At 41.4% G+C, this 14,652-nt stretch overlaps 1 protein-coding gene across 1 annotated transcript in view; it reads left to right on the top strand.

Annotated features, from left to right (window-relative positions):
• Positions 1–263: 263 nt before the first annotated feature.
• manba (mannosidase, beta A, lysosomal) overlaps positions 264–14,652 on the top strand; it is a 65,321-nt gene continuing 50,932 nt past the window's right edge. The window contains exon 1 of the mRNA XM_028805207.2: positions 264–564. Coding sequence (XP_028661040.1) covers positions 364–564 — 201 coding nt within the window. The 5' untranslated portion in view covers positions 264–363. The remainder of the gene's footprint in view (positions 565–14,652) is intronic.

Genomic DNA, 14,652 nt, shown 5'->3' with positions numbered 1-14,652 from the left:
TTTGCCTTGTGAAGCTGTGCTGAACACATACACCATGCTCACACCCGACTACGTTTTAGCGAACATCTTGGTCTTGAGTGCATGCTTTAAAAGAACTGGCAATGATCAGATTAAAAACAATAACCTTCATCGTTAACATTCCTCAAATGTAGCTACACAAAGCCCCTGCGACTTCTAAGCGGGCACATAACCACACCTCTAACATACGGGTACTAACGCGATCAGCTGACTCTTCACGACGTGTCTTATGACCGTCTTCACTTGACATGAACAGGAAGTTAACAAACAAAATATGAAATCGACAGTATTACATATGCTTCCTTGCTAATCGTTGGACATTTTATTTAGTCGTAAATTTTGGCCATGTTTGTGCAATGGCGTAAAACGGAATTAGTCCAAGTTGCGAGAGGACTGATACTGTTAATTTTCGGTTCTGGCGTTTTATCGGCATCTTATTCACCAGAAAGCAAGTGGAAAGTGACCAATGCTAATGGCTCTTTAAGAGTGGCAGCCGAAGTGCCGGGCTGTGTGCATACAGCGTTACTAAAAGCCCGCCTCATAGAGGTGCGTATCCAGTCAGTTAACACTTTTTGTATTTATTTAGAAGTCTGTTTTGTGTTAAATTTTTGTGTTGTCCGTTGCTTAATTTAACAGTATAATTCATATATTACAATACATCAAATATAACAGTGATTCAAAGGAAAATGTTTCAGTATTTTTAATTACTTGGAAATTTCAAACTTAATTATCGATTTTATTCTTCTCAAGTGAAAATGACGAATCTGTGTTGGTTGTGTAATAAAATGCAATTTCCTCTTATTATTTCGGCTGCTCCCATTAGGGGTTGCCACAGCGGATCATCTCTTTCCACATCTTGTGTCCACTGCATCATGTTCTGTTACACACATCAGCTGCATGTCCTCTCTCACCACATCCATAAACCTTCTCTTCTCTTTCCTCTTCCCTGACAGCTCTGTCCTTAACATCCTTCTCCCAATATACTCGGCATCTCTCCTCTGCACATGTCCAAATCAACGCAATCTCGCTTCTCTGACTTTGTCTGCCAACCGTCCAACTTGAGCTGACCCTCTAATGTACTCGTTCCTAGTCCAATCCATCTCGTCACACCCGTACATACATTTCGCATTCTCACAATTTCATTTTGTATGTGTGTTTTTTTTTTGTCGGCGCGTTTATAGCTGTTGGGCTTGTATTATCACTGTTCTCAGGGGGGAATGCAAGTAAGAATTATGTACACATGACAATAAACTTGAACATGATTGCTTAGAAAAATTGTGACATGTTCTCATTTGTAGTGGTGAAAATATTGGGGAGTATAGGCATCCTTCTTAGCAAGTCATAGAGAAGTGAAATTTAAAAGTTTATATTTTGCTAGTAGAGGCTACAGAGTGACATAACTATTTATTCGGGATGTCTTGAAACCAAATCCAAATTTCGTAAATGGTAAATCAATGTTCGCATTCAGTCCTACTGAATACTTTTTCAAAATATTTATGGTCAGAGATCAGCATATCAGAGAATTCAGATAAAGGTGAAATATATATTATAATGCTAGTGAAATGCACATTGTTAAGGTAAGGATTTCTTCTGTTTTATTTTGAACAAGATGTACTGTAATATTGATAAGCATAAGTAGGATTTTTAGCCACCATTCATATCAATGTAGTTCCAGGGTTGTGGAGAGTCGAACTTGTCCAAAGTGCAAATTTGAAAGCAGACATACAGGAGATACGATATTGGCCTTCTGCAGGGCAAACTTATGCAGACCCACGCTGGGGTTCAGCGGAAGCCCTGCCAAGATCCTAAAAAAAGAGAGAATACAAATTTAAACGGTGGTCTTTAAATTATCTCACTTAGTTTTTAAATATGTATAACTGAAAACCTTCTTCAGTTGTTGCTTTAAAGTAGTTCTACATCAATGGATAGAAATACTGGCTCGCGACCTGTTCCCGGGTATATAATGTGAAGGAATAACGCGCACACAGTGAAAAAGTGATGCTAGCGGCTTCCCTTTAGCACCACACTTAAGCTCTGTTTGACAGTTTTCCTGCTAACAAACCTAAGCCCAGTCTCGCCCACCCCAGGCTGTTATCTCGTCCATGTCTTCCGTCTGCGCAGATTCGAAGCCTTCCCTCTTCATACGTGGAATGTGACGTAAACCCATCCCTCTCTTTTTCCACCTCTTTGAGTCGATCCATGCCAAAATCGAGACTGCTTGGAAACCACGCGTCCAAAGGGAAAAGGCGGAAAACAGTATATAGCAGATGACTGTTGTCTTTCTCACCTTCTCCATTCACCAACGGGAAGTTTTCTCTTTGTCTTTTTTGCCAACATTACCGTATTTGACGATTTGATAAACGTTTTCAGTGTACTGTACCATCATTTTTACAACAGCTGTAGAAATACACAATACAAAGATGAATGTTAATAATAAACACATACAGTATACAGTGGGATAAATAAGTATTTGATCCCCTGCTAAAGAAATGGAGTCTCTATTTTTTATGGTAGCTTCATTTTAATGGAGAGAGACAGAATATCAACCAAAAATCCAGGAAAAAACATAACATTGTCATTGAGTGAAATAAGTATTTGATCCTCTGCAACTCAGCCAGAATTCTGGCTCCCACAGATTGGCTGGGTGCACAGATTACATGGGTGCACAGATTACAATCAATCAATCAATCAATTACAGATACACCTGATCTCAACTCGTTATATGTATAAAGCACACCTGCCACAGAATGAATTTCTTCCATTCTATCCACTCCACCATATATATGGGTTTAATAAAGACTTCAATCTCTAATGAACCTTTTCCCAGGGAGCTTGCGCCCCCTGGTGGATACAGGCTCTCATTTTAAATTCATAAAAATAGTAAAAATGATGCAAGTAAGAAAGATCACCATACATGTAACAATAATGTTCCTCTATGCATCCGGACTGGAGGCATCACGGTTTGGTAATCTGACTTGCCAGCATCACAGACTCCTCCAAAGGACTGTCCATACAGCTTCTAAAGGTCATTGGGTCTTACTTTCTACAGCTTCTACTCAACCATATGTCTGAGAAGAGCTGAATTCATCATCTCTGATGACAGTAATCCAGCACATCCTCTGTTTTCATTTCTGCCTCTGTTAAGCAGAACTGGAGTCTCTCCATCTGATTCATGAATAGCTTGTGCCTCCAGGCAATAAAGTCACTGAACTCACAGTAACCTGATCCTATACCTGCCCTGCACTGTATTACTATACCCACCTGCTGGTTCATGTTATTTTACTGTACATTGCCTTTTTAACTGTCAGCTACTGTAATTTTTTATGCTGTTTTTTCATAAATTTATCTTCTGCTGCTTTAGTTTATGGTATTATGCATCACTACAACTGTGGCACAAGAATTTCACTATGTTTGTGCAGTGTATGTAACAATAAAGATCCCTAATCTATAAACTATTAAAGCTCATACATTATCACACCTGCTTAATTCAATTCAAGGTTATGGAGGTTGAGATCCTATTCTGGCAATTAAAGATGGGTACCAGTACATCTTGGAAAACATTCCTGCATGCATCCACATTTGCTCACCCTGGGCCAATTTAGTGTTACCAATTAACGTAACAGAGAATTATGGTAAGAGAGCTCAAGTACCAAAAAAATAGCAAAAAAGCCAAGCAATGGGGTGAATGTGCAAATTCCACACGTTAGAAACCAGGACACACAAATCTGAGATGACAGTGCAAACCATTATTCCTTTACGTTGTTCATGACAAGCCAAACCACAGCACAATTTTTGTAAAAATGCAATTGAACAGTGTCATGGAAATCAGTGTTTCAAAAACGTCATCTTCACTCATGAAATAAACTATTAATAACATAGGTGCTGCATATCTGAGTGATTGATTGGCCATTGTGGAAGATGACTGTATAAGACTGCTGTTCAGTTCAGAGGTTTATAATGGTATTACTCCAAAAGAAATAACTATCAGTAAAACATAATATTGTCTAATCCACCTAATCCAATTTGGGCTTGCGGCGGGTCTGGGGTACATCCTGGCACAATGCAAAAACCAACCCTGGACAGGTCACCAGTCCATTTCAGGAGCTATCCACACATACATATACTGACAGGGTCCTGGTATAACTCCTTCTGTTGGCCTTGAGATATGTCTGATTAAGTACTTAAAAGCCCTCTGGGGAATCATTGTCTTAGTGTGCTGCCCATATTCTAATATTTTTCCTGTACAACAATCTTAAAAATAAAGGTGACAGAGAGATTCTTCAGAGCAGTGCTGTATGGGAACCATTTTTTTGGCTCACAAAAGACAAATCCACATGAAGATCCCTGAAAAAAAACTATTTCTTTTGATCCATAACAGGTTCCATATAGTAAATATCCATGGATAAGGTGGTAGCAGATTTGTGAAATACCACTGAGTTTCTGATTTTAAAAGGACTCTTGCTACACACAATCGCACAGATTAAGTCCACTTTTCCTTAATCTGTTAGTGTTCTGTCAGGAAGCCTACCATACATTTAAGATTTCATCTTTTTCTACGTATTAGGAAATTTTTCACAAGAACAAAGAATCCTGCCTGGAATGAAAGGTGCTTTTTAAAGAAGTAGTTCTTTGAGGGACCACACAGTAAAGAACCATAATAATTTGCCATTAAAGAAGCTTTAAGTTCCTAGAAACTTAGATCAATATACAATCGCTTTATGTTTAATTTATTTGAACCAGCAGAGTTTGTAAGAAGATTTGTGCAGGGAAGGTTTTGATAAACGTGCTCGCTTATTTTCCATTGAATGGTGGCACTCAGTTTCCAGACCGCCTTGACTGTGTACATTCCCGATTAACATCGGATACGTCAACCCTGGTGGTAACAAAGAATAACACAGTTCAGGGTGTCGATCAAATTGACAAAATACCTACACTGAAACAACAACAACATTTATTTATATAGCACATTTTCATACAAAAAGTAGCTCAAAGTGCTTTACATAATGAAGAGAAGAAAAATAAAAGACAAAATAAGAAATTAAAATAAGACAACATTAATTAACATAGAAAGGAGTAAGGTCCGATGGCCAGGGTGGACAGAAAAAACAAAAAAAAACTCCAGAAGGCTGGAGAAAAAAATAAAATCTGTAGGGGTTCCAGGCCACGAGACCGCCCAGTCCCCTCTGGGCATTCTACCTAACATAAATGAAATAGTCCTCTTGGTAGTTCGGGTTTTTCACGGAGTCACTTGATGCTGATGGTCATACAGACTTCTGGCTTTTAATCCATCCATCATTGTTGGAACATCATGGTGCTTTGGGTAGATGGTGGTGGCGCACGCCACCACCAACAGGACACCGGAAAAGGAAACAGAAGAGAGAGTAGGGGTTAGTACAGATTTTGAATGAATAGTTATTATAATGAATTAGATATACAGAGTATCAGGATTAAATTAGAGTGAAGTTATGAGAAGGCCATGTTAAAATAATGTGTTTTCAGTAGTTTTTTAAAGTGCTCCACTGTATTAGCCTGGCGAATTCCTACTGGCAGGCTATTCCAGATTTTAGGTGCATAACAGCAGAAGGCCGCCTCACCACTTCTTTTAAGTTTTGCTCTTGGAATTCTAAGGAGACACTCAGTTGAGGATCTGAGGTTACGATTTGGAATATAAGGTGTCAGACATTCCGATATATAAGCCGGGACGAGATTATTTAAAGTTTTATAAACCATAAGCAGAATTTTAAAGTCAATTCTGAATGACACTGGTAACCAGTGTAGTGACATCAAAACTGGAGAAATGTGTTCGGATTTTCTTTTCCTGGTAAGGATTCTAGCAGCTGCATTCTGCACTAGTTGCAAACGATTGATGTCTTTTTTGGGTAGTCCTGAGAGGAGTGCGTTACAGTAATCTAGCCGACTGAAAACAAACGCATGAACTAATTTCTCTGCATCTTTCGATGATATAAGAGGTCTAACTTTTGCTATGTTTCTTAGGTGAAAAAATGCTGTCCTAGTGATCTGATTAATATGCGATTTAAAATTCAGATTACAATCAACGGTTACCCCTAAGCTTTTTACCTCCGATTTGACTTTTAATCCTAATGCATCCAGTTTATTTCTAATAGCCTCATTGTATCCATTATTGCCAATCACTAAGATTTCGGTTTTTTCTTTATTTAATTTGAGAAAGTTACTATTCATCCATTCTGAGATACAAGTTAGACATTGTGTTAGCGAATCAAAAGATTTGGGGTCATCAGGTGCTATTGATAAATACAGCTGTGTGTCATCAGCATAGCTGTGGTAGCTCACGTTGTGCCCTGAGATAATCTGACCTAATGGAAGCATGTAGATTGAGAAGAGCAGTGGACCCAGGATAGAGCCTTGTGGAACACCATATAGAATATCATGTGTCTTTGAGTTATAATTTCCACAACTAACAAAGAATTTTCTCCCTGCCAGGTAGGATTCAAACCAATTTAAGACACTGCCAGAGAGGCCCACCCATTGACTAAGGCGATTCTTAAGGATATTATGATCAATGGTGTCAAATGCGGCACTCAGATCTAAGAGGATGAGAACAGATAAATGGCCTCTGTCTGCATTTACCCGCAAGTCATTTACTACTTTAACGAGTGCAGTTTCTGTGCTGTGATTTGTTCTAAAACCTGACTGAAATTTATCAAGAATAGCATGTTCATTGAGGTGCTCATTTAACTGTATAATGACTGCCTTCTCTAGAATTTTACTTAAGAAAGGCAGGTTAGAGATGGGTCTATAATTTTCAAGAGCAGAGGGATCGAGATTATTTTTCTTAAGTAGGGGTTTAACTACCGCAGTCTTAAGACAGTCTGGGAAGACCCCCGTATCTAATGACGAATTTACTATGTCAAGAACATTATCAATTAGCACGCCCGATACTTCTTTGAAAAAATTTGTTGGTATTGGGTCAAGGGCACAGGTGGAGGGTTTCATTTGAGAAATTATTTTATGTAAATCAGGTAAATCTATCCTAGTGAAAGACTTTAATTTGTTTATTATGGGGTACTGGGGTTTAGGAGGATCCTTAGTGTTGGGGAGATATACTATGTTATTTCTAATATCATTAATTTTTTGATTGAAAAATACAGCGATAGCCTCACAGGTTTTACTGGAAGTACTTAGGAGGCATTCCTTTGAGTTACCTGGGTTTAACAGATGATCAATTGTCGAAAATAAGACTCTGGGATTACTAGCATGGTTATTTATAATCTTAGAGAAATAGCAGCGCCTCTCAAGACGGACTGTGTTATTGTATTCTGTTATTTTAACTTTTAATATTTCATAGTCAATAGTTAGTTTAGTTTTCCTCCATTTACGCTCAGCTCTACGGCATGTTCTCTTTAAATCAGACACTCTTTGGGTCTTCCATGGTATAACAATGCTAGAAGATTTTTTAACTGTCTTTTCAGGTGCAACTAAGTCAACAGCAGCCCTCACTTTAGTATTAAATCTTTCCACCTTACTATTTACATTCTCCTCGCTATTATAGTTGGCACTATAAACAGACTGATTGGTTAGAATGTTTGAAAGTTTTAAAGCTGCTGATGAGTCAAAGAACCGTTTTTTAACAATATGCTTCTCATGAGTGTTTTCTATCATTATGTCTATATTAAAGAGTAGAAGAAAATGGTCTGATAGACCAATATCAATGACCTGCTTTATATCAACTTTTAGTCCTTTAGTAATTACTAAGTCTAACGTATGACCTGCTTTATGTGTAGGCTGATTAACGAGCTGTCTCAAATCAAAAGAGTCCAGGAGGTTCATAAATTCTTTTACTTTTTGGTCACATTGATTATCTATATGAAAATTAAAGTCGCCGACTATTAAGAGTGTGTCATAGTTCGTAATTAAGATTGACATCAAGTCAGAGAATTCCTCAAAGAAAGACGCGTTGAATTTTGGAGGTCTATACACGGATAATACTAGAATGTGAGAATCTCCCTGAATAATAATGGCGAGATACTCAAAAGATTTGAATTTACCAAAACTGATATTTTTACATTTTAACCTGCTTGAGTAAATGTTTGCTAGCCCCCCACCTCTCTTTCCTTGGCGATCAGCACGAGTAAAACTGTAATCCGGAGGCGCAGATTCGATTAAAACAGCTGCGCCATCTGAGCTAAGCCACGTTTCTATTTTTTTATCACTAATAAGATCGTTGATAAAAAACGTCTTGTTAGTTAAAGCTCTAACATTTAATAGAGCCATATTCAATGTTTCGGAGGAGCAGAGATGAATACTATGTGCGTTATTGATATATGGAACAGGAATTAAGTTATTTTTATTAGCGCCGCTCTGCGTGTATTTTTTGTTTAATCTATGATATGTTTTTATAGTTTTAATACATTGTTCATCTAAGGTAGTAACTTTAATTAAATTATTGGTGTTTATGCCGTATTGCCTAGATTTTCTATGTGCATTAAGATTGGTTATTACAGTATTTATGTTGTGCACTTTTATGGAAGATTTTATTAAACAATTATCATGACCAAGCACAGGAGTGGCATTTCGGAAGGGGTTAAAAGCAGAGATAGATAATCAAGATAAACGAATTACCTTGGATATGTTTTCGGAGAGGACCCGGGCTCCGAAGCTATTCGGATGCAGGCCATCTTGCTTGAAAAAACGCGGTCTTTCCCAAAAGAGGTCCCAGTTGTTGATGAAACCGATGTCTTGATTCTTGCAGAAGCCCTGCAGCCAGTTGTTTAAACCAAGCAGACGACTGTAGTACTCGTTTGATCGTCTGACGAGAGGGAGTGGACCCGAGATGAAGATCTTTGCCGATGGGGTCCTCTCCTTTGTGTCTTTAATTAATGCAGTGAAGTCTTCCTTGAGGATCTCGGACTGTCGGTGCCTTATGTCGTTTACGCCAGCATGTAAAACAATTGCTCCAACTGCCCTGTTCTTGTAGATCGCCGGCGCACGTCTCGTCACATCTCGGACACGAGCACCGGGAAAACAAGAAACAAAAGATTTTCTATTAGGGCAAGTGATATTGAGGTTCCTAACAATAGAATCACCTACCACTATTACATCACTAGGAGCTGAAGGCGAACTGGGGACGCTTAGAGGGTCAAACCGGTTCTGCGTTACGATGCTTGCCTGTGCCGATGGAGGTGTTCTGGCCTTGAACCCCTGCCTGCATTGCTGAAATACACCGAGGTCATCATCGGTGTTGCTCCTACGAGGCGCGGGGGTGAAGGTGACTTGAGCGGCACAACGCGGGGTTGACGTTACGCTGATAACAGATGGCGAGGACGGTTTATCCAACAGCCGAGCCTTCAGATCTCTGAGGTATCTTCGTCTGGACAGAAGTTTCTGAATCTGTTCATCGAGTGCCTGGAGTTCCTCGACTACAATTTCAACGCGATTCACCTCTCTATCGGCCATTGTCCGCTTCTGTTTCTGCTTCCGCTTCCGCTTCGTGCCTTAGGAAGAATGAGAGAGAGATAGGTTAGACGTAATTCCAACTAACGCCAACAAGATAGGGCATTTCTGGTATAGAGAAATTGTGTTTTTTTTTTTTCTCGTCAAAATAACGACACAGAACTGAGACACTCCAAAAGGTATTTGGTACACGAAATTAAAATTGAACTTTTAGAGTTGAAGCAAATTTGTTAAATTTGGTGTTCTATGCAGGCAGAAAAAAGCTGGTCATGCTTCACCTTTCCTGCTACAAAGCATAATGTTGGAAGTATTTATGGTTATCTATGATCAAGTATTAACAGTAAAGTGGTTAATAAAACGTACAAAATGATTGATCTTTTCAACATTGAAAGTGAGCACAGTTAAATATGTAGTTTGCTTCTTGCAGAGTTTTGATTTTGGCAGAGGTGAAATTTGAATGGAATTCTAGCCAGTACAGTACATACATATAATACAACGCAATCATTTTATGATTAAGGGTCGAAGATTGAATAACTTTGGGAGAAACTTCACATACGCAGAAATGGGGCCTTAGATCTCAGTGTTGTGAGACAGCAGTGGTAATTACTGTCCATTGTGTTGCACTGTTTCAGTATAATTAATAAAAAAGTTTTCCTCAAAGAAAATAAGTCAAAGACTGAGCACCTTTTCACTTCCTTCAGCAAAAATAGAAAATACTCTTGTGCATATTCTCTGTTGAAGAGTAATGTTGCCTCTGTTAATGGAATACATCTATATATATAATTCACTAAGCCAGAAGACAAATAGCCGACCATGGAAAGCACGCCGGAAGGGGCGTGGATTCACTAAACCGCCGACAAGTAAGACGCCAATGGCGCACGCAGGAAGGAGCCACGCCCACCAACTCGGATGCGAAGCCAAGGGAAACATGCCGTCATTTCTGTTTGTCTGTGCCACAGTACAGTTGCATCTCTGAGCCACGTTGACTTTTCATTAGTCAACCTCAGTGGAACCTTGGTTCACACAGAGGCAGCGCCAGAGAGATACAGAGGCACACACAGGCAGCGCGATAGAGAGAGCCGCGCACACACAGTCAGCGCCAGAGAGACAGAGGGGCGCGCACACACACACACAGAGAGGCAACGCCAGAGAGACACAGAGGCACACACAGGCAGCGCAAGTGAGAGCCGTGCAATCCTTTAAAACTGAAGTTAAAACAATGAAGGAAGCAGTCTTTAAAACCCAATAAGCCCTGTGCCTCATTTTCATTAGCTCTCACCTGCTTCAGGCCCTGCAACAGTCGAGACGCTCTCTCTGCAGCTGACCTTCTCTGTGCCTGACTCCACTACTGTCAGTCGCCTGATTAAAAATGGCCTTTTGAAAGGGAGCTATGGACCCGCTATACCACAGGAACACATTGCCTTCGAGCCTGCTCTCGCTCACTGTAACGTACCGGCTTTCTCTCTCTCCTCACTCGCTCACACACTGCACAGGGGAGAAATGCCTGAAGCAGAGAGACAGAGGGGGTGGGGGCTCGCGTGCTGCTGAGAGAGAGAGAGGGCACGCGTGCTTCTGAGAGACAGAGGGGGAGGGGGCTGGGGAGGCTCGAGTGCTGCTGAGAGAGGGGGAGGGGGCTCGCGTGCTGCTGAGAGAGAGAGCGAGGGGGGGGCTGGGGAGGCTGCGTGCTGCTGAGAGAGAGAGGGGGGGGGGTTTGGGGAGGTTCCCGTGCTGCTGAGAGAGAGGGGGGGCTGGGGAGGCTGCGTGCTGCTGAGAGAGAGAGAGAGAGGGGGGGCTGGGGAGGCTCGCGTGCTGCTGAGAGAGAGGGGCTGGGGAGGCTCGCGTGCTGCTGAGAGAGAGAGGGGGGCTGGGGAGGCTCGCGTGCTGCTGAGAGAGAGAGAGAGAGGGGGGGGCTGGGGAGGCTCACGTGCTGCTGAGAGAGAGGGGGGGCTGGGGAGGCTCGCGTGCTGCTGAGAGAGGGGGAGGGGGCTTGCGTGCTGCTGAGAGAGAGGGGGGGCTGGGGAGGTTCCCGTGCTGCTGAGAGAGAGCGAGAGAGAGGGGGGGCTGGGGAGGCTCGCGTGCTGCTGAGAGAGAGGGGGGGCTGGGGAGGTTCCCGTGCTGCTGAGAGAGAGAGAGAGAGGGGGGGGGCTGGGGAGGCTCGCCGTGCTGCTGAGAGAGAGGGGGGGCTGGGGAGGTTCCCGTGCTGCTGAGAGAGAGAGAGAGAGGGGGGGCTGGGGAGGCTGCTTGCTGCTGAGAGAGAGGGGGGGGGGCTGGGGGGGGCTGGGGAGGCTCCCGTGCTGCTGAGAGAGAGAGGGGGCTGGGGAAGCTCGCGTGCTGCTAAGAGAAGGGTAGGGAGCTCGCGTGCTGCTGAGAGAGAGAGGGGGGCTGGGGAGGCTCGCGTGCTCCTGAGAGAGGGGGGTGCTGGGGAGGCTCGCGTGCTGCTGAGAGAGGGGGGGGGCTGGGGAGGCTCGCGTGCTGCTGACAGAGAGAGAGAGGGAGAGGGGTGGGCTGGGGAGGCTCGCGTGCTGCTGAGAGAGAGAGGGGCGGGGGGCTGGGGAGGCATGCGTGCTGCTGAGAGAGAGAGAGGGAGGGGGGGGTGCTGGGAAGTAACTTTCACCAGCGTGGCCTCCATCGTCACAGACGATCCCACTTTCAGTCACAGACAATTGTATGTTGCTCTCTCCAGAGGTCCATCTTTTCATTCACTCACACTGGTATCCACAAACCCACCCCATTTGGACAACTGTGTTGTTCAGCAAGTGTTCACCCATCAATACATAATTATGCGGCGTATGTTACGCCGCGGGTTGGCTAGTCTTATTAATTCTGCATCTGGTATACTTGGTAATGTTTAAGTTCAGAGTTAAAGGACATTAGCAGTTGTTGCTATTCAGAGATGGAAGAAAAGAATGCATAGTTAGTTCTTTATGAAAGTGTTTCCTCCCTGTTTTTTCAGAACTTAAAAGTTGGTGATTAATTGTGAGTATTCCACACAAATTAATAGGTACAAATTCGATTTTTTCATTGTGCAAATGTCCCGCAAACGTTTAGTTCCTCAATCATGCACCTGGAGGGCCTCAGTAGCTAAAGGTGTTCATTCCAGCCAGTTTCCTAATTAGAACTCCGTCATTCCTGGTCATGAAACTTGGTATTTAACTGTATGTCTTGTTAGTGCTTTGATGCATCAAAGATTAATTTTAGTTACATTGTAAATCAAAGGTCCTCAGTCGCAGTCCTGGAGGTCCTCTTGGGCTTCAGATTGTTACTTCAACCAGTTTCTTAATTAGAATGCATTTCATTACTACTAAAGCAATATGTTTTTGGGCTTAATTTTAGTTATCTTGCCTGTTATAATTCCGAACCCTTAATTGCCTGTTTTTGTTTTTAGCATCTGCATTTATTTTCCTGTTTTCTTAACTAGACATTAGTTAATCATGAAATGCAAATAACCAATACACCAGCAGCTCTCCAGCTAATGTTCTTCCTTTAAAACATGTGCATATGCACCATGAAGTATCTGTGTTTAAGAAAATGTTTAAAAATAAATGAGAGGGGAATTGGCAGGACAGGTAAGTTTAAATCTGTTCTAGTCCACAAAACACATGGATAATGTTGTCAAAGAAGGAAACTCTACAGTGCAATTAAAATTTCTCTTGGATAAAAAAATACTAACATGACAAATATTTAATTACCAAGTTTCATTATCAGCAAGGACTGTCTTCTAATTAGGAAACTAGTTGGAAGGAAAACCTGCAGTCACTGCGGTCCTCCAGGACTGTGTTTGAGGACCCCTGTTTTAGTCTCTCTTGCATGTTGCATAAATGTTCAACGTCTTTTTAAATTTACTAATTTATAATTCGACCTAATTGTTCTTTCGGAATGAATATATTTTATTAAATGTTTGTTTTATTAAAATCTCATGCATTGGATTTCCCCTTTCTGTTGTGGTTGCTCTTCTGGAACGGGAAGGTGCTGATTTGCCACTCTTATTGGCAAGTGCACAGCAGGAGTTGAAGATGCAGTCGGATGTCTTTTATTTAAACTGCGCTTTACAAGGAACATAAATAAAATGTGTTAAATCAAGTATAAAAACAGGCTGAAATACACTCCTATACTAAAACCAATAGAAAAATTCAGGAAATTGACTTAGATTGTTTAGTGAATTCGTATTCAGTTTTGCTCCCTTTTATTCATAACCTGACATCAGACACTCATAATTGTTTTTTCTTTAAAATGTCTGTGTGATGGATTTACTCCCTAAATCTGAAAGGTAAAATCAGTGATGCAAGGAAAAAAAAAACAAAAAACATACAAAACTCAAGGAAATCAGCTGTAGAAGTACTCGTGGTTAAGGATGCCACTTCTCTAACTCTGAAAAGAAGCATAAAAATGAGAACGTTCTAGAATGCTTTACTGTGTGAAAGCACAAATCACCTCTGCTTTCTGTTATGTTCTTTATAAATACTGTATCTTTTGCTTTTGGAAACATTCCTTGGTAATCTCAAAGCAAATATGTTAACTGGCAAACTAGTAATGTTCACAGTCATTCTTAAACCTGATTACTGTAATTCAAAGGAGCAGAGTGTAAGAGCCTATCCTGGCATTACTGGGCATAATGCCAGAAAAGGCCCTGGATATGATACCAGTCAATTGAAGGGCTCACACTCACACTGGGACCATTTAACCAAACCTACAATGCTTTGAGAATGGTGGAGGAAGACTGGCATATCCAGAAGAAAAGCTCAGAGACACTGGGAGAACATGCAGACTTCACAGAGACAACGAGATGCTGGATTTGACTCTAGTACGCAGTATCTATAATGTGGCAGTACTGATCAGTGTGCACTGCTAAACCAAAGCTAAAATTTATATTAAGTATATTTTAATTAAATATCTCATATTTCCTAAACAACAGCAGTTACACTTACAGCCTTATGTTGACTGCTATTGTAGCAGAGTGCAGAGAGTTTTCTTATAGGCTCTCTGTGAGCACTTCACAGGCTGGGAGGGGCTAGATGACATGTGGTAGTGATATCAAGCTGGGTGCGGTTGATGTTTGAGTGGAAGGAGCTTGTCAGCAAGGAAGGAAAATGCATTCTTTAAATCAGGAGGGTTTGAGAAAGAGACTATTTTAGTTTACACATAAATAACGAGCCCCACAAAAATTACTGCTTGACTATATGGGGCATATTCTTAATGATAATG

The sequence above is a fragment of the Erpetoichthys calabaricus genome, chromosome 7 (genome assembly GCF_900747795.2).
Source record: "Erpetoichthys calabaricus chromosome 7, fErpCal1.3, whole genome shotgun sequence".
Lineage (NCBI taxonomy): Eukaryota > Metazoa > Chordata > Cladistia > Polypteriformes > Polypteridae > Erpetoichthys > Erpetoichthys calabaricus.
The sequence above is the reverse complement of the archived record's forward strand: the minus strand, read 5'-3'. Positions and strand labels throughout refer to the sequence as shown.